We start from the raw sequence: 25,514 nt of genomic DNA on the forward strand, positions 1-25,514 counted from the left end.
TGGTCACCTGCCTATAAAAAAACTCAATGTGATGGACAAAACAAATAAAAGGGGTGGGAGTTGTTCATCTCTACATCTGGAGATATACCCGCACACAGTTAGACAGACGTCTGGTCAGCATGACGTAGTCAAGGAATGTAGCATTTTAACATGTTAACTAACCTACTCAAAGGTCAAGACAAATTGAAAAAAAGTGCCAGCCATTGCTGCTCTGTATGTAAAGCGCATTTATGATGTAAAGTTTCATTTCTATTTATATTAAGTTATTAACACGCCTTGTCTTTATAATAAACGATGTTTAGTGCATTTTCATAATGGCTCTATTCTTAAGCACATTATTTTGTTTTAATATAAACATTAATACATTCTACAACAGACATTAATGGAACGAGGTCCACTTTATACATATTAAATAGGTGTACTTTTTACTATCCGGTTTACTATCCGGTAATGATATTTGACCGGAGCCGAATATCACCGGATAGTAAAAAATGCCAGATATTCAGCAGAAGCCGGAGCCGGAGCGACTATCCGGTGCACCCCTAGTTTATAGTGAGACAGAAATCATTTGTATAGTCAATTGATATCTCAAAGCTTTCAAGAAGGGAGATGTGATAGTAAGTGTATGTGTTTTGCGTGGCTGGTAGTGCAGTGTGTATGAAATGACCAGTGGACCTTGAGTGTACATGCTTGAGTGAACAGCAGTGTGTCAGGACTGTGTGTAAAAGGAAGTCAGTTTAGAGAACAAATGGCTGGAGTAAAGAACATAAATAGAGACTAATAAGATCATTGTGTTTATTGAACCTCATGTTGTTTTAGTCTAGTACAAACCTTCTTACGACGATAAACAGAAGCTTCTCGGCACGATAACTCTTCTGAATCAGGCTTCGATGGCGATTACGACTGATAAAATTCACGATCAGTTAATTAGGCGTCAATTTACTTACTTCTTTGCTGATCAGGCAATCAATTTTTGTCGCGCTCTGGCTTGGTCGTTGACTTGAAGTACTTGATTGACTTCGATCTGATTCATTACTGTGATACAACCCGTTCATGTTTAGTGTTGGATCGCCAATGTAATTTGTCTAGCCTGGTTCTGTATTGTTTGCGCTGATCAGAAGATGACTTAAGTGTTTTTGTACGCGTAATATTACTCTGATTTCTTATTAACAGACTTACAGTTCAAGACATACACAATAGAATAAATCAACTAGCCTAGATCAGATATCCTTTACTCTTAATCAAGCATGTATGTATGTATGTATTCGCAACTCATTGGCCACATGGGAAAAACTCGTGGTCGATCGTTATATGGGTTTGAAAATCTTTCATTATCGAAAAATTAATTTTGGCTAGAATGTTTTATGAATGAATTTTTCCATATGACGTCACAGGCGTACTGCTGTACACTAAAACATTTCTTTGCAAACATTAACAAGTTTTAATAGGCCTAATTAAACATTTGCGCACCTGGTTTTATTAGCCTTGTCAAAAAATAAAAGCTACCTACACGGCTCTTCCCAATTAAAGTGTAAACAATTTACTGAGCACTTAAAACACATCAGCAAGTTTAATTTATTTATTTTTCTTCCATAAATCAATCTAAGTAAGAGTATGTAAAAGTCTGTGCATTATTAGAGTACAAAATATAAAAGATAAATACTTATGAAATGCATTTAAATGTTTTATACTTTAATATTGAGTACATACTTTGATACATACACTCCTACATACATGCATACATAAATACATACATGCATACAGATATTCATACATACATAACTTGAAAGATAATCAGTTAAAAGAAAAGAATGTTCAAAATGTTGAAAATCATAGCTGTGATTATGACATATTAATATTATTATATATTATATTGGCCTCCTTCATTCGTAGAACGGCTATGGTTCATCTCAGAGCACACTTCCTCATGTGGCTGTGGAGACCTATTTTAGAGAGACACACCCGTCCACAGATAACGCAGGTTAGGGTGGCTTTTGCTTCGGTGGTAGAGGAGCTGGCCGTTTTTCGGATTGTACAATTTTTTTTTCATTATTAATTAATTGAAACAAAAATAATATTGATATTCTAGAAGCCAAATTTTACATTTCAACACAATCCTAAAATAAATTATTAATTCTACAGATAAAACGAATGCACTAGAAAAGTTTTACTATCCGGAGACTGAAGTGAAAGATCAACGGAAAATAATGATTTCCCTGCAACATAAACTAAAAGATCAAAGTAAGATAGAGGAATGCTTAGAAATACTTCTACAGGGAAAGGAAGAACATTGTGAAAAAATTGAATTGTTAGCAGAATTTGCACTATCATTAAAATGTAATTGGGAAAAATTAGCAAGTGAAAATACAAAACTTCACAAACGAAAACTTGCACAGGTAACATTTATTAGAACTTATTTCTGCATGTTCAAGCCTGCATAAGGACCTTTATTCTATCTATTTAATGAGTAATCTGTATACCTAAAAAATTAAAAATTAAATTAAAAATCCAAATTAAAAATTAATTAAAAATTAAAAATCTCTGCTGATGAACTTATGGAAAGGCTGCATTTGGTATTCCCATATCATGCATTTACCATGACAGAGCCACAGCTTATGAAAATCATCGCCATGTTTCATCTTTATTAATTTAAAACAATCCTGAGCTTTTTTATAACTCCCTAAAAATGATACATGAAGGCAAATGTATAAATAACATGCTTTTTGGTGTTTCTGGGATCCTGTGAAAATCTCTAATTGTACATCTTTCTTTACAGCATCACCTGTTCTGGATGGTAGTTGACTTGTAGCACCAAACTGCTGGTAGACATATAAACCAATATAGGCGTGTTATAGTTTAAATTATAAAACTTGAAAAACTTGAATGAACTTTTTTGTGAACTATACTCAATACAACTTTGATTACAATATAGACACGTTTAACTTGAGTGGAAATGAAAGAAATGTAGTAGACTTTAGGAAATAATATCAAATGGTATTTTGATCATAATCTAAATTAATACATAAAATACGTCTTTATACAGTGGCATTCTGGACAGGTCTGTCGTACATAGGACAGCTCATGACAGTGCCACTTATCTGCATTATTCACACTACGTAGTCACCAACTAATCGCTAACTTCTTCTCCCCGTCACCATAGAAACACACCATTTCACCCTCTTTCTTGTTCTTAATAGTCACTGGACCCTAGCAAGTTTAGTATGCTGTAATCATGAAAGTTGTGCTAAACAGAAACAATTATAAACGCCAATAGGTGAAGGGCGAAACCAAGAGAAAAATAACGCCAAGAAACCAATCCACAAACAAATAAGCGATCTCAGTCTCCATTAACTCCTATAAGTATTTATTCTCTAAAATTCCTAACACTCACCAAATTTTTGAGATTATTTCTATGAATCTGATTTAGATGTTGTTTTGCTAGTATAAATTATTATGCAGAATAAAGATATATATTTTTTGTTTTCTGACGTAAGATAATTTGATTCTTAACATTAAATTCGTTTACAATTTATTTTAGATGAAGAAAATTGAAAAGAACTTTGAACAGATCACGCTCAAGCATATTCAAGGTTTGTCTCTTTGTTGTCTGTTATTTGAAGGTATGGGCTACTTTTACATCATGAAATTATAACCAGGCGCTCTCAACCTGTGGTAGCGACAATCTTGGGGGCCAAATCATGATTTTCCAGGGGTCACCTAAGACCACCAATAAATAGATTTTTTTGTCTAAAAGACTTGTCACTGTTCAAAATGTGTTATTGGTAGTTTCTATTTCTTTTTCTAGAATTGCCATTCAAAGATAGATCTTACAAACTGATGAATCAAAATCTTTTGAAGCAATTTATTTGTTGTAGCCTAAATATTTGTAACAGGTTTAAATTACAACTATCTAATGGCCTGGAGAAATACAATGTTACTCCATTGCAGATTCATAGATACTATGGTGAAGATTTACGTAACTAACTGAAAAGCACATTCATTTTTAAGTAGTAATATGTCATCTATTTATACAAGGTACTATTTTTTTATTATTTAAAAAAATATGATAATGGATCTCTGGAAAATAAAGTATAATAAGGGTTTTTGACTATATTTTATTTCCATAGCTACACCAGGAATAGAAAAACCACAATGCTTCATTTGAAACGAAATTTTATTATCAGAATTTCTGAAGCTAAAGGAAATAAAACGTCATTTAATATCCACCATTTGAACGTTGCCGACATTTGTTTTAAATGAAGCAAAATACGTCTAGAAAGCCAGTTATGAAAAAGATTGGTCTTTGAGTCCGAATGAGGAATGCAATTTTTCCCATAGTTAAGCAACCCTGGAAGTGACCTATATATATTTAGCCAAACCCAGCTTAAGCATAACCATTGTACGCCGGTGGTCAAATTGGCTTAAGACGGAGAAAAGAAAACCAATATTTACAAGCTAAATGATGGCGATTTTAAAGTGTTTTTTTTTTCTCTAACAACTATTAGAGCACCTGATGTATTTGACAAGATGTATTCATTTTTGGTAAAGTTTAAAATTTCTTGGAAGAATATTTTCCAAACTCTTCTGCTCCAAGTATGCTTGGATATTGTTCTTATCTTATCTTATCTTATCTTATATAATACAGACGTTACTTCAAAAAAGAAGATGATTACGTCCTAAGCGTCATGCATTTAGTCATGCATATTAATCAATGAATTAAATTCTGCCAAGTCACTGGTTTTCCTGGCTAGCTAGCTGTTCTTGGTTTCAACATGTTTAAAATGGCTCCTCCCTGCTGTAGACATAATGTGTTAAGTCTTTGGAACTCACTGTATCGACGAATATGACTAATTTTCACAAGATTTACAAGTAATTAATAAACAACAACAACAACGATGTTTTTTTTTTCACTTCTGGCAAATCTAGTGTTTTCAAAGCCTTGTAATGAGTTTGATGCGACCTAAAATGTTCTGAATTTTTAAACTGAATTGAGATAGTTTTGACGAGGTTATGTTTTTTTTATTTTTTATGTTTGTTGTTTTACATGTTTCGGATGTTCCTTTAGAGTTGTAGTCCGAACCTATTGCTGGACGACGGGGGATGGGAGCGGGCAGAGTTTGAACCTGGGACCATCGATCAATCCAAATGACAGTGCAGCGCGGGAACCGCACTACCAGACAGCCATGATTTAGACTATATCAAGATCTATAATTTTAATTTCTAGACTTAAAGTGTAGATTTTTATTTCTAAAGTCTAGATTGTCAATATGTCAATATTGCAATGTTATAAAATACTAAAACTAATCTACTTTTTAACAGTCAAAACAAAATCACGTCTTGAATATTCCTTGCGAATATGCGGACCGACAGGGATCCGTCTCCCACGGGGGCCGCCTCTGAGTCTGTGTGGCAACACAAACTCTCTTTGTAATCTTGTTTAAAAATGAAATGTTGTTATCTAATTCACTTTCTTTCTCCACACATTTGTATTTTGGAACGCATCATAAAGAAACTAATTATAGGAAGTCAAATGCATTAAATTTTTTATTTCAGAAAGTCATAGTAAAGAATGTGATATGTTTACACAGAAAATCGGTAATTATTTTAAAAAGTTTTATTTCGCTAAAATGTTAACAATATTTTATTCTTAAATATAAGGCTTTCATCAAATGTTGTTTTTTTTTTTTAGAAAACCTAAATACCACGGAATGTAGCTTAACTAAGAGATGTTACCCTTAATACCGTATTTATTTTATTCTCAACTTAATATTAGTTGAAGAAGTGCCAAATTTTCTATTGCTAATGTCGTTTTCTATTTTTCTAATATATTATAACTGTATTATATATTGAGTACTTTAATAAGTGGAATATTTTAGGCTGAATGCTTTAATTTGATATTAAATGATTATAAAGTTACATATGTTAAAATTAAATGTTGTAGAAAGTCCTATATTTTATACTGAATATGTCTATATGTGTGTGTGTGTGTGTTTATGTGTGTGTGTGTGTACGTGCGAGTATGTTGCTATGGTTTACTTAACACATAAATAATTGGCTCTCTATCTATCTATAAATATTTTTTTTTACGAGAAGCGCTATTCAGTATTGATGTACGAAATAGTCCCTTAGTTCCTGAAATAAACTGGAACAATTTTAACGAATTGTCAAACAATAAAAAAAAAAATCCTCAAATTTCTTGATTTTTCTTTTTAAAAATATAAAATCTCTACTGCCACACGCTTTTTTTCTCTACGCTTTTGCATGTTATTATTATTATGTTAGAAATGAACGGGTAGTCATTCTCTGGCGCTGCCAGGGTCGAGTTTCGCTAAAGAGAAACAAAATTCATCGTAGTCCCTTTAACAGTTTCCACTGAGGAATTTTCTGATGATGTGGCAGGTCTGCAGCAGTACCGCCCTCTGACAGGCAACGAAGATGTTCCTAGGAATGTTAAGGGCCTTGAAGGTGTCTGTGAGGTCTCGGTTGATATAACAATGGGGTATATTGTTATTTTGGACAATTTCCATAGACGCTTAATCTCCAAGCCTAGGTTCCCATATTTTCTTTGTTTTTCTATCTCAATTTTTCTTAAATTATGAGACAGTGGTACGGCGATATCGATAATGGTAGCGGTTTTTTCTTTTTTATCGATGAACAGTAGATCCGGGCGATTGAAATCTACCGTTTTGTCGGTCAGAATAGCCCTATCCCAGTACAGCAGATGTTCAGTAGACTCGAGAACCTCTTGCGGAGAGTATTTATAATAAGGGGGAGTGTCCTTACCGATCAATTATTATTATTATTATTATTATCATTCTTCTTCTTCTTCTTCTTAATATTATTGTTATAGCTTTTATAGGCTTATAGCATGCTCCGATCTCATTTTTGGACTAGTTGGGGGGAGGGGGGAAGGGGGTATCTAGGAGAAGGTTTTCCGTGCTGCCTTTAGGCGCTCAGTAAACACAACTCTGCCCGAGTCGGGTGTCAATCCTCGAGCCCCCTTCATAGGTAGCCAAGCCAAGTTCAAACGTACTCTCGACTACGGTTCCCACCGCTTGTCAGGTACAAAAAAAAAATAAATAATTGTGTAAAATCTTTTACACCAGGGACTTTGCAGGTTCACAAAGATGATGGGGGCGTGGTGACCGAATGGTAAAGAACTTGACTTCCGAACCGAGGGGCTCCGTGTTTGAATCTTGGTAAAGACTGGGATAGTTAATTTCTGGATTTAAAGGGCGCTCCTGAGTCCACCCTAGCCTATTAGTACATGACACCAGTAAAGGAAAGTAAAACGTAATGTCGTAGTGCTGGTCATACCATAACCTTGTATCCAGTCGGACCATATAAACAGATGACCGTTACATCATCATCACAAGGTCTAAAAGGTTCACGTACTTCATATATATATATATATATATATTCCTGAATCACAGTGTGACTTACGCTCAGGGAGATCGACAATTTACACTAGTTTCTCCACCCGTTTACTCCAGGAAAAGTGCATAAAAAATGGATGCATTTTTTACATTTTGTTCATTAACTTGACCAAAGCCTTCGATCTAGGCAGAAGAGATAGGCTGTGCACCCAAGCTGCTAAATGTAATTTGAATGTTTTATAGCACAAATAATTCTTGTTTATTTGTCATTAAAAAAAAATTAAATCCGCATTAAATCACAATGAAAGTTTTAGTTAAGTAGTGAAGACTAAGATTTGAATGAAGTTATTTGTTCTGTAAAAAGGCAATTGTGGTTAAACTAGAAAAAACATTTTTAAATAATCTTTTTAAAAAGACAATACCTCCATAATAAAACTTGAAATATAATTAAACTTTTTAAAAGATTAAATTTAAAAAAAAAATTTGTCTATAACACCGTCAGCTGCTTGAACGTCCGATGTTACTGATTGGCCCATCGGGCAGTGCATAGTTGTGAAATTATCTATGTTCATTAATTAGACATCTATATCTAGCACAAGACCTAGACTTCTAACTTACACTTATAACCTATAGATGTAGTCTAGATCCTTTGAAAAAGATCTATAATCCTGATGTAACTTATATTAGAATTGCGTAAAATTTAAGCAACTCTTTCAACCAGAACATTTAAATTGACTCTGTTATCGCATATTATCGGATCACTACGGCTGACTACGCCATGTTGTTTTTGTATTATTATTATTGAATATTTCCAATGGTAGGAGTTTCCAGCTAAACTTAAAGACCTTGAGCACAATTTTTCTAAAAATTAATTTATTAAACACATGAATCCATAGTGCCTTACATTCGGAAATTCACGAACATGATAGTACTTTCAAATCCGATATTTGCTCTAGAACAAGTCTAGTATTCAAACCAAATTTACATTTATTTATTTTTTACTTTGAAAACTTATAATTTTCAAACTAGAGTTGCTAAAGAGCTAATACTTCTTTACTGAGCGATATACATCAACTGTTGAATTTGTAGAAAAATCATTAGACCCTTTTTTTTAATCAGCGTTCCAAGTTCCTGTTTTCCAGTTTCTAATCAACGATGTTATCCTAGATTTGGAGAATAAAATGTAACTTAGTAATGTTTGTTGCATAATTTGTTTTTAAATTAGACTTTAATTTGCTATTTATAATTAGCCCTATAAAATGTTTTACAGTTTATATGTTATAGATTTTTACTTTACAATAAATCTTTTCTATCTAGAAGAATTACAAGAATTTCTCAAGATTTCTCAAGATAAAAAGAATAAATGGAAAGAAAAAGGTTTGGTTCAAATTTATATTTTTGTAAATTTGTAAATTAAAATTTCTTTGAGATGTGTATACGAGGACTAGTACTTTTAAAATAGAAAAAAAATGACAACAAAAGAATGTGCGTTTTGCATATCGATTGATTAGATTAGTCTGCCCATCGATCAGTGTATCATTCTTTCTATCTTATATATCTATCTATCTATCTATCTTTTTTTTCTTTTCTTCTATCATTCTATAATTCTATCTTTTATCTAAATAATTAATGTGTACAATTCATATTTGAACAGTCAATGTATCTGTTTATTTTTGTATTTATTATTCTATTATATATCGTATTTTACACTTCCAGCTCAAGAGTCTGACAAAAAGTTTCAAAAGTTATTAACTGAAAAAGGTTTGTTATTACCTGCCATGTTATCTTTTGTAATACTTTAAAAAAAATCAGCAGATACTTTAATAGAAACCAGAAAAGGTGTTACATAAATATAAAGTAATATTTAATTAGAAAACCCTTTCAACATGTGACTAAAGCATACAACAGTCACCTGATTCTATGAAAGTAGCTAAGAAGGTTTTAAGTTAAAACCTTCTCCAGAGGGTTTTAAGCTTATAACTCCCTTTAGCGGGATTTGAAGTTAAAAATTACCCTTTTAATAGCAAATTTAAGCAATCTTCAGTCACACAATTATTTGACCGTAGCCAAGGGGGTTTTAGGTTTTATCTCACCTCCAGAGGGCTTTAAGTTTAAAATCCCCTCCATATGTTTTTGAGTTTAAGAGAGTTTTTTAGGTTCAAGCACCCTCGTTAGTATTATTGTAAAGCAAACTAGTGTCATTAAATTTCTATGAGCGTAGCTAAGGGGGATTTGAGTTTGTTTTAAAAAACCTTATGCAGATATTTTAGTCTCCCCTTCTCTCTCCCCCTCTCCCAACAGATGGATTTGTTGATAAAACTTGTCATTTCGATATAAAATCTAAAGCAAACTACTGTTACAAAATTCATTTTACATTTACAGTTCAAGAGTCTGACGGAAAGTCTCAAAAAATATTAACTAAAAAAGGTTTGTTACTATCTGTCATGTTATCTTTTGTAATACTTTTAAAAAATCTTATATTAAATCACTCTGTTCGTCTGGTAAAAAAGATTGAAATTTAGCCGAATATTTCATTTACCTGACAAAATAAGAATAAATTTTTAAAAAGTACTACATCAAGAAACTGTAAAAGTAGACACATTATCAAGAAGATAAATTAAAGATAAACAACGATTTGTTCGGTTGTAATGTTACATATAATTAATTAAAATTATTAAATTGTATTAATTTTTTGTCTAATTGATCGTCAAAATTTCATGTCACTTTATATAATTATAAGGAACAAACGTGGGCGTAGCCAGGGGGATTAGGGTTCAACCATTGCTCCAAAATGAAATCTTCCCCCGCAGGGAGGGAGTGGAATATTTTGACTGATTTTAAGCTTAGATTTTGTTTACTTTAGGTGAGATTAGGAAAAACCTATTCAATTGTACAATAAACACCTTACAACAGAATGATGGGTTGGAATGTATAAGGATCTAACACTAATTACACACACACACACAGACACATCCTGGCTACTTCCATTTGAACACAATAACACAAAAAATCTTTCAACAGTTCGAGAAAAGTAAAATTATTTTATAAATTTATTTTAAAATAAGGAAATTTGAATACAAATTGTTGAGAAATAACACATTTTAAGTAACTCGAAATAAAAAATGCATGTTTTGAATTTATCATTCATTTTTTTCATTGACTTTTTAGATGACTTACATAATACTCTAAAGATCATTCAACATACAGCAGACGATTGGAAGAGGATAGGTATACAGGAAATATAATTGTTACATTTATTTTATAAATGTTAATTTTAATTTATTATTAACTATTACACTTTGATATTTTGAGTTCTTAGTCGTGTGTCTGATTTACCGCGGAAAAAATTTGTAGTTTTATTGGTTTTATTTATTTGTTACTCTTGATAAGTGGCATTTTTCTGGGTGGAGAGATATATTTGTAATTCTTCTAATTCTCTTTGTAAAGTTTCATTATCTTGTGTTGTTTTGATTGCTTTTAATGTAATTCAATCGTCTGCAAATAATCTGAATTTTGTTTTTGAACTTATGCAATATGGTTGGACATTTATAAAAATTAGAAACAGTCTTCTTATCTTCTTATCTTATATAATACAGACGTTACTTGGGTATAAGACTGTTTCTTGATGTAAAGCTCAATATTCTGCGTTCAACTTATATATAATTTATGCACACACCGTAGTATATCAAGTAATAAACAATTTTAATGATAATTTTATTAAAATATGACTTTATTACTTTCATATTTATACAACAACATTGATATCAAAGAAATGAAAAATGTGTAATTACAATAAACTATATAGATATCAAATCTTAGTTACATTCATAGTAATACCAAATGTTTAAATAAATTAAGCACCTTACACAACACAAGAATGTGAAGACTCCGACAGAGCCCTTACAACATCAACTGCTATACTATTGGAACCAAAGATTCACTTTTACTCTAGCTGTATATTGCCTGCGGATCTTTATTTCCGTATCACTTATATAATCACTGACATTGTGTATTAGAAATAGTTAAACAAAATAATAATGTTATAAGTAAAACGAATGCGTGAATGTAAAAATAGTATGAGTGGAGCTATTATAATAGTTAATTGACCCAAATATAATTTTTTTTGTAAAGAAATTTGCATGTAGGCCTATATATATATAAATATGTTTATCTAGGTTCTATTCTAATATATGTAGACTAAATGTGGCTGGATTTATTCGAAGACAGTTCTCCAAGACTATGATTTGTTCCCCATCATTGTGGAAACCTTTCAGGAATCTATACCGTGGTATTTCTAAAATAATTCTAAGAATTCAGTCGCAACAAAAGGCATGAAATAAACTCACATCAGATTTTTACGCAATAGAAAAAATACGGTATTATATGAATATATGTATAAATACTTAATAATAATCAAATCCATTTCATTGGATCAAATCCAACAACCTAACCGATGACTAGATTTACACAATTTGTTTCTAGTGTTTGTTTCGACTCTGTATGAGTTGATCGTAATAAGCAATATATATCTATATTTATATCTATACATATATTTATACATGTATATATATATATATATTACTTTGTAAGGGGAAGAAAAAAATTGTCTCTAATAAATGTATAAATTCAGTATACAATTTTCAGCTAAAGCCAACGAAGCTGAGATTGAAAAATTGATAACGGAAAAAGGTATGTTCTTGTTTTTTTTTTTATAGTTTTTTTTTATTCATATAACCTGCTACCTTACGTTTAAATGATAATAAGAGCTTAAAATGGTCTATTCATTGTTGTGCTCGTACGACATAGCCATACAGAAGTTTTCAACATCTTCTTGGCTTTGAAGACGCTCTCATTAACTAGAAAACGCTTTAAAGACCTTTAGACATCTATCTATAAGGGGACAATGTAAAATCTACTGTCTTGAGCGTCTGCATTGTCACTTCGTAGTCGTATGTAAAGTTGCGGTAGTTGTCTGTCTACTTATTGCTAGAGGTTTGGTTCTAAGATGTTTCTATTCATACAGATATTTCTTAAATTTATATGAATGCACTCTCACAACATCGCCTCCTCTTTGAAGAAAAGGAAATACTGCGACAATCCAAATAGTTGTTGTTTTTCTAATGTATCTCATTTTAATGTAGGTAGCAGAGTATCATTTTCAGTCTTGCAAGTAATTTCTTAACTCAAATCTATCACAAGAAAACATTGTAGCACTTGTATATGTTCAAATAATCGATTTATAATTTTTCCTTTTGATAGCCAACGAACATCTTTATAAAACTGAAGCTGGGTATAAATACTTCCATTTTCTCCACTTATTTCTGGAAAAGTGCATATAAAAAAATAATCAGCATAATAAATAATTTTTAACACGTATATACTTACTTCACAATTCCGACATAGGCCACATCTCAATTCTTTCAGTGCTGGACTTGTCCGCAGCCTTTGATACGCTAGACTATGAAATTACGATGGCCAGGTTCTCTGCCACTTTTGGTTTAACAGCAATCGTCCTAAAATGGCTTGGATCCTACCTGACTGAACGTACCCAAAGTGTCGTTGTTAACGGAACAGAATCAACAAGCTTACTCTCGAAGTACGGAGTACCCCAGGGATCAGTTCTAGGCCCAGTACTGTTCACTATGTATACATATCCACTTAGCGGTGTCATACGGCCAACCGGCATCCTATACCATTTCTTTGCCGATGACTCACAGTTATACGATTCCTCAGTACCATCAGAGGTGTCGCATCTGGCAGAGAAAATCAGTAGTACCTTTGCAAGGGTGAGAAATTGGATGGTTGAAAATAAGCTCAAGATGAACGAAGATAAGACAGAAATAATTAAGATTGGCACTCGTAACAACGTCTCGAAAGTTGAAAGCACAGATTCTCTTTATTACGAACTGCCAGCTTCCTTATGTCCATGTAGTGCGGAATTTTGGAGTTTTCTTCGACTCAACACTATCTTTCGACCCACACATAAGTCAGCTCTGCAAGGGTCTTTATCTGCAGCTGCGTAGATTAGGCCAGATCCGACCATATTTAACAACGGAGTCAACAAAAACGCTAGCTGTGGCATTCATACTCTCCCGCCTTGACTACTGTAACGCCGTGCTAGCAGGTATACCTGATGACAAAATAGCCAAACTGCAACGTATACAGAACAACGCCGCACGAATAGTACTTAGAAAAACAAGACAAGATTCCAATACTACGCTCTTGCGCATGCTCCATTGGCTTCCTGTGAAAGCGAGAATCGATTTCAAGGTCGCCACACTTTGTCATCAGTGTATATATATGACAATGAGATGCCCCTGTACCTTAGAGAACTGATTACTCCATATGTCCCCCAGAGAGCCCTACGTTCATTGGATTCAACGCTTTTAGTGGTGCCACGTTTCTCCCTCAAAAGCTACGGTCTGCGGGCTTTTTCAGTGCACGGACCAAAGGTTTGGAACTCACTTCCTATTGATCTCAGACAGACAACATGCTATACCACTTTTAAGAAGAACATTAAGACCTACTTGTTTCAAACTTTTTTAGATTAGTCTTTTATTTGAATTGTCGTGTTTGTGTTTGTAATGTTATTACAGCGCCTTGAGCCTACATTTTGTTTGTTAACAGCGCTTTATAAATAAAATTATTATTATTATTATTACATCCTTTAAATTATTTCCGTACCCCTGGAGATACGCGTAACCCACTTTGGGTAACATTGCCGTGGACCTAACGTCGCCTAAACGAAATTATCTTAATAATTAATTGATTTGGATTACATCGTGACAATTTAAATCGTATTGTTTTGTTTCGACTCTTTACGATTTGATCAGTTTTTATAGACTAAATAAGTTTGTTTTCACTTTTTAATAATACTTTACATCTTACTGTTTGCAACAATGTCGTAATTAATAAATGTAAGGTTGTAGCGTGCTTGTAATCTATAGATATAAATGCCTGGGCCGCATTTTAGCAGTGCGTCATACAAGGCTTTACTCTCTCTCTCTCTCTCCCTCTCTCTCTCTCTCTCTCTCTCTCATATATATATATATATATATTAGGTGTCACCGGTTATTTTATATGTTATGAATGTGGCTGTGGTTATCAATGTAGGCGTGGTGGTGACATTGGGTTCTTGTTACAAATCACAGAATAATGAAATGACGCTGGGTGTAGCAGACACAATAAGTTTAATATAACACCACATAGTGAATACACCATACAATTCGACCCAGGAATGGTCAGTATTAATCCAACAGTAATATACGAATATCACAACTTAGTACTTATTCTATAACCAACTACTTTAAACATCTAACTCTACTGCTTATATCTTAAGTGACTCAATACAAGTGCTTGCTACAAGATCTCTATGTGGACTGCCTGCCTTTAACTCCCTGGTTCACCTAAGGTCAAAAGTGTTCACCTTAGTGCAACATGGGTTGTGAATAAGATTCACAATATGGAATTAACATACACAATACAGAATTAGGGTTTCTACTCTATGGCACCAACTTTGAGGTGGTGACATTACCTTGACGACATAATTATCATAAGTAGGATCAATTGGAATTCTTGGGGTCTATGAAATGTTCAATTGCTGAGTTCAAATAGAACTACAAACTTGAAATAAAATCTATAATATGACAGTGTTACACAAAATATTTGCTGAATCAAAAAATTCATACAAGGGCAAAATTCTCTAATCCATCATATTCTTGTAAGGCAATTCAAATAATTCTCTGAGTCAAATACTTTACATCTCAAATATTTCTTTACATGTAGTTCTAATATATACATCAATATTCAAGTGTGTTCAATATTTACAAGTCTTCTTCATAATAATATGTGCAAAGTGTGACAAAAATTTCAATGACAATCTCCTATGTCACAATGTGAAAAATTAATACAAGTTTTTATTCACAATATCTATTTATAAAAAAATCTTTGACACTATAGAAATGTTAGAAGTCTGGTTTTTGACACCAATAGTACAATATGTACAAATCATGTAGAAAATATTACAAGTAAGTCTCAATATGAGAGTGATAAGTCTAGAAAAATTCAAAATATGTGTCAAAATTCAAGATCAAATTGATTAATGATCATTGTTACAAATTCAATGTATCTGTTTACTTCAATATGAGGTTTGACATCTCCATAAAAAATTGTTGTGCATTAATATTACACAAGTAAATATGTATACTTTAAGTATCAAAATATTGTTTGCTCAAAAGTATCAACATGAAATCAAAGTAATAAGTATCCTTCATAGTTCTTGTTACAAGCACCTTATGTTTCAATTAAGTATTTCTCTATATGCCAGTTCAAATAATTTGTAGCTAGTAATGGCAAAAGTTTAATGTTACATTGTTTATCAAATAATTATTGAGTACAAAGTTCAAAAAACTCTTTTGTCAAAAAAGATTCAACTGAGAAAATGTGTCAGTTGTGATACAATCTTTGAGGTTACATTAATTTGTTCAAGCATATATATACAAGCATAACATCCTACTAGTTTAGTTGTATTCATTTTAATCTGTTGTGAAAAAATGTGTAAGTCCAATTTAAAAGAATAATATCAAGTGTCTCTTTCAGTACTTGAAATATCAAATAGTTTGTACAACAATCTTCTTGTTTACATCAATACAAAAAATATAGTCCATAAGAATAGTTTGACAAAAATGTTTTCAAAAAAATACAAGTGTATGTCAATATTTGATTACACTAATTGACATTAAATAACTAAGTTACATTATGAATCAATCTCCTTTTTTCAATAGTATTGAAAAATGTGACTAAGTTATATAATTGTGATAAATGACATAGTAAAAAAAATTGCAATCTTGTTTACAATAGCTGTAGAAAAAAAATTTGTCAAAGTTGTTCTCAATACAATGAGAAAAAATAATGTTTACATTGCATGGAAAAAATTAAGCTAGGTACTGAATAAGTTGGGAAAAAAATTCAATGTTTTTTTACATTGTTGAGTACAAAAATGTTTTTCTTGTTGACAAAAGAATGTGAAAAAAATTGTTGGTTACAATGTAGTAATCAAATTCCAAAGTTTGTTTACAAATAGAGTTTAAAAAAAAATGGTTTCTAGTTCAATGTTTACAAATAGTACTCAATGTTTACAAAATAATGCTCAATGTTCACAACATGATGCTCATAGTTGGTTGTAAAAATAATTGTGTTTACTTTAAGGTGTGAATCTTAAATCTTTGACATTTAGCAATACAAGTTTTGACTAACATGACATAGATCATTATCTAAGTCATTCTGATTATCTTGAATATATCTGGACATAAAATCAGCAATAACATTATCTTTCCCTTTTATTTGTTTTATTTCAAAATGGAAATCAGCTAGGATCATGGTCCATCTTGTAATTCTACTATTAGTATTTGCTTTAACATTTAGAGTGGTTAATGGTTTATGATCTGTAAATATTAGGAAAAATCTGCCTAACAGATGTCTTTTTAGTCGCAGTGTACACCACACTATGGCTAAACATTCTTTTTCTATGGTACTGTATCTTATTTCTGCCCTGGATAATCTTCTACTAAGATATTCAATGGGGACCAGATTATTCTTATCATCTCTCTGCATAAGACATGCTCCTATGGCAGTGTCAGATGCGTCTGTGTATAATTCAAATACTTTATCTTTACTGGGTATATGTAATCTCTTATCATCATTAAATATTTCTTTGAGTTTATCTACTGCTTCTCTACATTCTTTAGAAGCTGCAATTATTTTCTTATATGTGTCCTTGTTGCTGTTCTTTACTTTTAATAAGTCATAAAGAGGAGATATTATATGTGTATAGTTACTAATAAATTTCTTGTAAAAATTAAATAATCCTATAATGGCTTGAATGTCTTTTTTAGTTTCTGGTGGTTTAACTTGCATTATTTTATTTAGGTTGATTCTAGTAGGCCTTATTTGTCTGTTTCCTATTTCATAGCCTAAAAATTCTATTTTAGTTTTCCCTATATGTAGTTTATCAGGGGCTATAGTCAACTTGTTCTCCCTCAGCCTATTTAATACTTGTTTGAGAGTTTTAATGTGATTTTCCCAAGTTTTTGAAAATATGCAGATATCATCCACGTAGAAAACTACATCTTCTATTCCCTCCAGCAACTTGGCCATACATTTTTGGAATGTTGCCGTACTGTTCACTAAGCCAAATGGCATCACATTCCATTGGTACACTCCTACTAGACCTGGCAAATTGCAGCTGAACGCGGCAAACTTTTTGGATCTCTCCTCCATCTCTATTTGCCAGAACCCACGGTTCAAATCACAAGTGGTAAATATTTCTGAGCTTCCTATTTTTTCTATCAACTGTTCTGGTAGAGGTAGTGGTTCTGCATCAATCACTGTTTTGCTATTCAATTCTCTAAAATCACAGCACACACGTAGAGTGTTATCTTTCTTTTTGACTATTACTATTGGGGACACATATTCACTTTGTTCATCTACCCTTCTGATTGTTCCATCCTTCAGTAACTTATTTAATTCTTCTTTAACTTTGTCACAGTATGCTGTTGGTATTGTATAGTTTTTTTTCTTTATTGCAGAATAGTCTTTCAATCTGATTTTATGCTGAATTATGCTTGTCCTCCCTAGTTGATTTGTAATCACATCCTTGTACTCTCTCAATACATTTTCTACTTGCTCTTCATTTGCTGCTGGTGTTTCAATATGTTGGGATACAGCACAGGCATGAAGAAAAAAATTTAGTTCGCTATCTGTCTCATCTTCAAATATCTCACATTCTTCTGCATCATTGCCTTGTACTACCATAGCATGTTATCTTCTGGGGCTACCTTTCAGTTTGTTGACATGTAATTTCCTCACTATTCCATTCATCTCAACTTCATATGTTACGTTTCCTACTTTCTTTTCAATAGTATATGGACCATCATAAAATTCTTCCTCAGCTCGCATTTTTACGTAAACTGTATCTCCTTCTTCAAATTCTCTTAACACTCTATTTTTGTTTTTAATGTCTCTGTGTTTCTTTGTGCTTCTTTTAATATTCTCTTGTGCCGTTTTGACCGCATATGTTAACTGATTTGTGTTCTTCACTATAAGTGGGAAATCTTCTTCTTTAATCTCAAGCATGTTTTGTTTTTATAAATGTAATGGTCCTCTCATTTTTCTGTTATGCACTAATTCATATGGAGAGAAACCTGTTGATTCGTTCTTGGCTTCACGGTAGGCAAACAATATATATGGTAGCATCTCATTCCAGTTGTTTGGGTTTTCCATACATACTTTGTCCAACATAATCTTCATAGATTTATTCCAACGTTCTACAATACTGTTCGCTTGTGCATGGTAAACTGTACTAAAGACTTGATTGACTTCTGTTAACTTTGCGAATGCGGCTGTTAGGGCCGCTTTAAACTGAGTTCCGTTATCACTGACAATGGTTCTAGGAAAGCCTATCATGGTAAATAATAGTAATAACGTCTGACATATCGTACTTGCATCAATGTGTTTTAATGGGAAAGCTTCAGGCCAGCGTGTGGCAAAATCCATGAATGATAATATGTATCTATTTCCTTTAGCTGTTACTGTTGGAAGTTCAGCTATGTCCATGGCTAGTTTTTCGAATGGTGTCTCTACTGTATCTGTTTCTTGTAGAGGTGCTTTGTGTTTCCCTGTGATTGGATTTCTTCTTATGCACTGTACACAACTCTTAGTATATGCCTTCACTTCTTGCTCCATCTTTGGCCAGAAACAGTTGTGTCTTATTTTTTCTAGTGTTCTTGTGTAAGCCATATGTCCAGCCAAGGGATTGTCATGACATGTTTCAATAATGATTTTTCTCAATTGCTGAGGTATTACTATTTGTAGCACTTCATTTCCATTTCTTATTTTCTTATGCTTTATAGCTACTCCATTTATTTTGCTGTATGGTCCTTCAATTCTGTTGCATAAATTCTTGCATATGTTCGAAATTGTTGGATCATTTTGCTGCATCTCAATTAATTCATCTTTGTTGACATTCATGTTTGGAATTATGGCCATAAAAGATTTGTCTTTCTTGTCATTTTTTATTTTTGATGTGTTCTCCGTTTGACACTCTATATGTACAGTATCTTTGTTTGAAATATACTGTTTGCCTTTATTTCTTTCACTGGTCACTTCACTTGTGTCTATGTTTCTGCTTTCCTTATCTAATTTAGCTTGAGCTCTTGTTGTTACTGCAGCTACTTCTATATTTTCTTGATTTACACTATTAGCCCATTTTACTAAGGCTTCTTCTGACAGTTCAACTATATTCTCTATGTTCCCTATAATTAGTTCTTCAGCTGGGTTGTTCATTACTATGGCTTTGTATTGACCAGTGAACCATGGTGATTCAATGAAAACCAATGCTGTTTCACATACTTCCCATAGATCTTTAATAGCATAAATCAGTGTGACCTTGTCTTCTAGTATATGTTCAGGTTTTACTAGTGATTTCTTTACAATGATTGAGGTGCAGCCACTGTCACGTAATGCATATACCTTAATGCCATCCACATAGGCAGGATACACTTTCAATTTGGCTAATTTTGTTTGTATATATGCTACTGTTTCATATTCTATTGGTCTTTCAGTTGCTACAGCTGCTATATTTTGTCTAGTGTAATTGTTATTGTGGTAAGTATGTTGTCTATCTTGAAATTGATCTCTTCTTGACATTCTGTTGTTTTACCATCTTCTGTTTGTTTGATGTGATCTACTGTTAGTTGGACTGTAGCTTTGCCATGTTCTTCTGTTATATTGTTGTTGATAGGATCTATTATAGTTAGGACTGAAGCTCTGGAAAGTTCTGTTATCTCTTCCATATTTATGGTTTCTATTTACATGTTGCTGTTTTTCTGATGCCATTCTCTTTCTGCACTCTGCTTTGGTGTGACCCAATATGCCACAGAAAAAACATTGTATGCTCTTGGCATATTTAAATTTATTTGTAGTTCTTGGATGGTTTTCTGTCACTGTTGCAGCTACATTGTACAATTCCCTTTTGTCAATGGTGATGTTTGGGTGGGAGTCCTTGTATGTTGTTAAGTTTGATATCAATTCAGCTTCATTTTTTATTTTTCTCTCCTTCAGGAATGAGAATGCTGCATCTGTAACATTTATTAACACATTCTCAATGAGAAAGAAATCTAAGATCTGTTTGGGGTCATCTAAGTTACAGTTTGCGAGTTGTAGCCACTTTGTCATGTTCTGGCGCATGTCATGTATTGTTCTTTTTAAATCTCTATTCTTGGCTAGTTTTATTTCCCTAAAAAGTTTTCGATAGTGCTCCTCCGTTTTGCCAAAATGTTCAATAAGTCTTTGTTTTACTGTGTTGTAGTCTTTTCTTTGCTCCATAGTTAGTGTGTCGATGATGTTTAGTGGTTCACCTCTTAGGTTAGCTAGAAGTTGTTGAGCCATTTGTGCACTATTCATATTTGCTGTTTGACAGATGTATTCAAATTGAATAATGAAATTTTCCAATGTGTCTTGTTTTGGGTCAAAGTTCCTAAATTTGCTATGATACTGATGATGAGATGAAGTTTGACTTGCTGAATTGTCTTTATTTTCTTTTGCTAGCTTGGCCATTTTTTCTTCATGTTCTTTTAATTTTATTTCATGCTGGCGTTCTTTTTCTTTCTCTAAGTTTTCTTGTTCTTTCTCTCTCAGTCTTCTTTCATGTAGCCTTTCTTCCCGTTGCTTGTCTTTTTCTACTCTAATTCTGTCTATTTCAATTTTAATGAATGCAGCTCTATCATCTTCTTTTAACTTTAGTTTATCCACTATCTCTATTAGTTTTTCATACTCAGCCATTTTCAAAGATTCAAATTAGTAATATAGTTAATTAATAGATATGTGTACACTAGGTAGTTGTAAATGAATATTGTACGATAAATAATTATTATAGCTCAAATAGTAATTGCAGGTAATAGTAGATATATATTTTGTGCGAAACAATTGAGGTTATGAGGTATCTTAAGTTATTCTTGGTACTTTGTCTAGTTCGTACTGTAATACTTTACTGATCAATTATGTGATTATGTATTTCTAGTATCTCCACTTGCAATGTAAAAGTTTATGTGAGCCTTATTAGTCTGATAAATAGTGATCAATGTATCAATAGTATCAAAATAGTTGAATGTGTTTGAAGAGTATATACAATATAAATCTTGTCAATCTCAAATCAAAATATATCCCATAGTGTATCAAGTGTGTAGTGTAGTGTTGATAATAATAAAAATAGGTTGAAATAAGAAGTAAAATAAATATATATATTAATAAGTAATTAGACAAACATAAATACACTATAGATACTAAACAGTCTGCTTTAAAGAGACATTACAAGATAGTAGAAATAGTAGACAAAAGAATTACAATGAGTAATAACAATGACGCAAAATGAAAATTCAACAAATGTAAACAAGACAATACAAGAGTTTAACAATATGATAGATACTTGACGAAATACAAACTTGACTAGTACAGCTATACGATCAAGTATTTACTTTATCTAAAGAGTCCCTACCAATACCTGGATGCTTACTTGAAAAAAAATATAAATGCTTAGACTCAATAGATAATTAAATTTAGTCTCTAAAGGTCAGGTGTATATATAAATACAAATGTAAACAATGAAAAAAATTGTGGTGTAGTTCAAAGAGAACTAATCAATATTCATTAATACTAAAGGGTAATTAAAGTTACTTCCCTTAAATATTCACTTGATGCTTGACTTGTACATAAGGTTCCGGTGATGTTCCACATAAAATATGTCCACAGTGCAGTTCATAAGTAATCCACTTGCTAAATCCGCAGCACAACGGTACAGTTCATAAGTAATTCACTTGCTAAATCCACAGCACAATGGTACAGTTCATAAGTAATCCACTTGTTAAATCCACAGTACAATGTTACAGTTCATAAGTAATCCACTTGTTAAATCCACAGTACAATGTTAAATGATACGGTACTCAAGTTCTTGAACAATAGTAATCCAATAAATACTTCATATGTTTGACAGATAATCCCTTAAACAATTCATATAGTTGACAAGTAATCCAATAAATAATTCATGTGCTTGATAGGTAATCCACTGTTTCGTACAGTTGCTGAAACAAATATAAATAACTAAAAATGACCTTAGGTAGTGACGACAAGAGAGGTCTAAGAGTGAGAGCGCTCTCTTATTAACTGTGCTGTTAGACAGCGACAATATGAGTGTGTCATTAGAATTATGACGAGCACTCGATGTAGATGATTCTTGAATATGTCAGCTACTTCGACTGACCATATATCAGCTGTCTTCAAACGATGACTTGAATGACGTGTAGTACTAGATTTTCACCCACACCGGTTGTAGTATCACGGTTGTCTAGTTTCACCCACACAGGCTGTAGTATCCAGGTTGTCTCAGCATATCATGTTTGATCTCTTTCGCTTAGGATGTTAAAAAGTAACTTTGAACAATGCTGTGCTCCTAAAGCTATCTCAACTGGTGTAAAAAAATACAACCACATAAATCAGGCTTCCAGATAAATGACACTTAGGACAGTAGTCAACTGGAAAAGTTGAAAATACAGCTCAGACAGGAATAGTTCAAATTGTTCAGTTCATCACAGATGAAAAAATAGCTCGCTAACGGTAACTGTGTCATGGCAGGTCAACATGACATGTAGTAGTAGATCTAGATACCAAGTGTGTAGTCAAAAAATTTAATAAATTCTGGATTAGTTGCAATTCATGTAAAGTTCAATCTTGAAGTACAAGTTAAAATAGTAGGCACAGTTAACTTTCAATTTCAGCTCTGTTTTCTGTTAGTAGTGTTAGACTAGCTGAAGATAATAGTAATGTCACTCTTGGATCACGTGAATCTCACTTGAAAAATTGTGTGCTGGTCTCAATAAATGTAGATCTAGGTCATCTCTATAATGTTGAATGTGTCGCTGAACGACCAAATGAGAAAAATAGTAGAGTCTATAATAATCAGGTTTTAGCTTTCTTGCTCGTTGAGTGGCGTCATGTGTAAACAAATATTTTTTAGAGTTACTTTTTCATGTGTTAACTAAATAGTTCACTTGCCAACTTCAAAAATATCCGTATAAATGTTACTGTAAGTAACTGTAGTATTAAAATACTTCTGACAGCAATAGGAAAAAAATTCTTGACTTGTTCCTCTGGTGCTCATAAATCCTTTAAGTTAGTAGATCTGACACTTCTGATATCATAAAATATCGTTTGCTGACACTTCTGACACTATTCTGACACCAAAGATGTCATTTTCTGACACTTCTGACACTATTCTGACACCAAAGATGTCATTTTCTGACACTTCTGACACCATAAATGTCACTGAATGCCTTGCACTTTGGACACTTCTGACACCATAGATGTCACTGGGTTATTTTATATGTTATGAATGTGGCTGTGGTTATCAATGTAGGCGTGGTGGTGACATTGGGTTCTTGTTACAAATCACAGAATAATGAAATGACGCTGGGTGTAGCAGACACAATAAGTTTAATATAACACCACATAGTGAATACACCATACAATTCGACCCAGGAATGGTCAGTATTAATCCAACAGTAATATACGAATATCACAACTTAGTACTTATTCTATAACCAACTACTTTAAACATCTAACTCTACTGCTTATATCTTAAGTGACTCAATACAAGTGCTTGCTACAAGATCTCTATGTGGACTGCCTGCCTTTAACTCCCTGGTTCACCTAAGGTCAAAAGTGTTCACCTTAGTGCAACATGGGTTGTGAATAAGATTCACAATATGGAATTAACATACACAATACAGAATTAGGGTTTCTACTCTATGGCACCAACTTTGAGGTGGTGACATTAGGGGTGCACCGCATAGTACTTGGGCCGGAGCCGGATATCACTTATACCTAAATGTAAATAGCTTGTAATGCTGAACATTTTACAAAACTGTTAAATAACATATACTTATATTTGTTGGTATTATTTTTTTCCTTTGATTTACCTTATTGTTTTAAACTCTGTTACTGGTTGATTTATTAAAGATTAACAGTATTTATAAACAGACATTAATCTTTGTAGCATGAGCATGTCTGTGTGTATGTACAAGGCCACCAACCATATAGGCTGTGTGTTGGAGTGTCAATGTAAAATATGTAAATCACTCATCTGGCTTGTATGTTGGTTGGATGTAAGTGTTCAAGAATTTCTGACCAACAACTGGTCATCAGACTTGTAATTTTAAGTCCAAATACTGCTTCTGGTTCTGGCTTAAAGGGCATAATACTGATAGCTTTTAGTTAATAGTTGGAATATGAAGCGTAGTATGTCATATATTTATTAATCCATTTGCGGCAAACGATATTTTATTAAAGCAGGAACATCCATTATACCTACTTTTAGCCTGTACCTTAAATGTTGCGAAGCATAGATTTAATTGTAGTCTGTAGGCCTATTATTGTTATATATGTTTAGATCTACTGTTATATATATCTAAGAGCATTAGGAAAACCAACTATCTATATATATAATTCTCTTCTTCCCTAAACAGGTCAAACAAGAAGTAAAGGAAAGATCACTCTCTTATTTCTGCGGATAGTCACCCCACGAAAAAAAACAAGAGGGGGGGGGGAAGAACACGTTTTCACAGCTCGCTACGGATGGCTGCGCGCTGAACTGTCAAACCCTGCCAGCTCCCATCCTATGCGGGAGGTTTGGACTAGGAAGTAAACTATCGTCAACTCTGAAGGAACATCCGAAACATGTAAAACATTTTACAAATACTAAATAGCAGGGCCCTATTCCAAACGGATTTCGCGGGGCCAAGTTTGGGTAGGGAAGCGGACAATAAGTGAAATTTAAGAGTTTGTTTTAGAAAATAAATTTGTCTATGCATTTTATTCATTCTTTACTACGTACATAATTACTTTACGAGCCTTGCGTGTAGCAAAGCCATACAATATATCATAATAATTTTGTTTCCCACATAGATCCCGCTCAATAGCAAGAATTACCAAATATTTCAATCTATCTTTGAGAATTGTTGACCTCAAGTAATTCTTCATTAGTTTGAGGCGCGAGAAGCTTCTTTCACCTGATTACACAATTACGACTAA

General features: G+C 32.8%; 1 protein-coding gene across 5 annotated transcripts in view; it reads left to right on the forward strand.

Moving 5' to 3' along the window:
* LOC106065314 (uncharacterized) overlaps positions 1-25,514 on the forward strand; it is a 52,814-nt gene that overhangs the window by 11,925 nt on the left and 15,375 nt on the right. For 2 of the 5 annotated variants that reach the window (XR_008773675.1, XM_056004159.1), the window contains exons 2-10: positions 1,894-1,981; positions 2,143-2,396; positions 3,539-3,590; positions 5,554-5,595; positions 8,694-8,753; positions 9,093-9,137; positions 9,759-9,803; positions 10,545-10,604; positions 12,021-12,065. Coding sequence is in view for 4 of the 5 variants with exons in the window: in XM_056004159.1 (XP_055860134.1) it covers positions 1,894-1,981; positions 2,143-2,396; positions 3,539-3,590; positions 5,554-5,595; positions 8,694-8,753; positions 9,093-9,137; positions 9,759-9,803; positions 10,545-10,604; positions 12,021-12,065 (691 nt within the window). In the remaining variant the exon portion in view is untranslated. The remainder of the gene's footprint in view (positions 1-1,893; positions 1,982-2,142; positions 2,397-3,538; positions 3,591-5,553; positions 5,596-8,693; positions 8,754-9,092; positions 9,138-9,758; positions 9,804-10,544; positions 10,605-12,020; positions 12,066-25,514) is intronic. The other 3 variants (XM_056004161.1, XM_056004162.1, XM_056004160.1) reach the window with 2 other exon arrangements.

Source organism: Biomphalaria glabrata, chromosome 11 (genome assembly GCF_947242115.1).
Source record: "Biomphalaria glabrata chromosome 11, xgBioGlab47.1, whole genome shotgun sequence".
In the NCBI taxonomy this organism is placed as follows: Eukaryota; Metazoa; Mollusca; class Gastropoda; family Planorbidae; genus Biomphalaria; species Biomphalaria glabrata.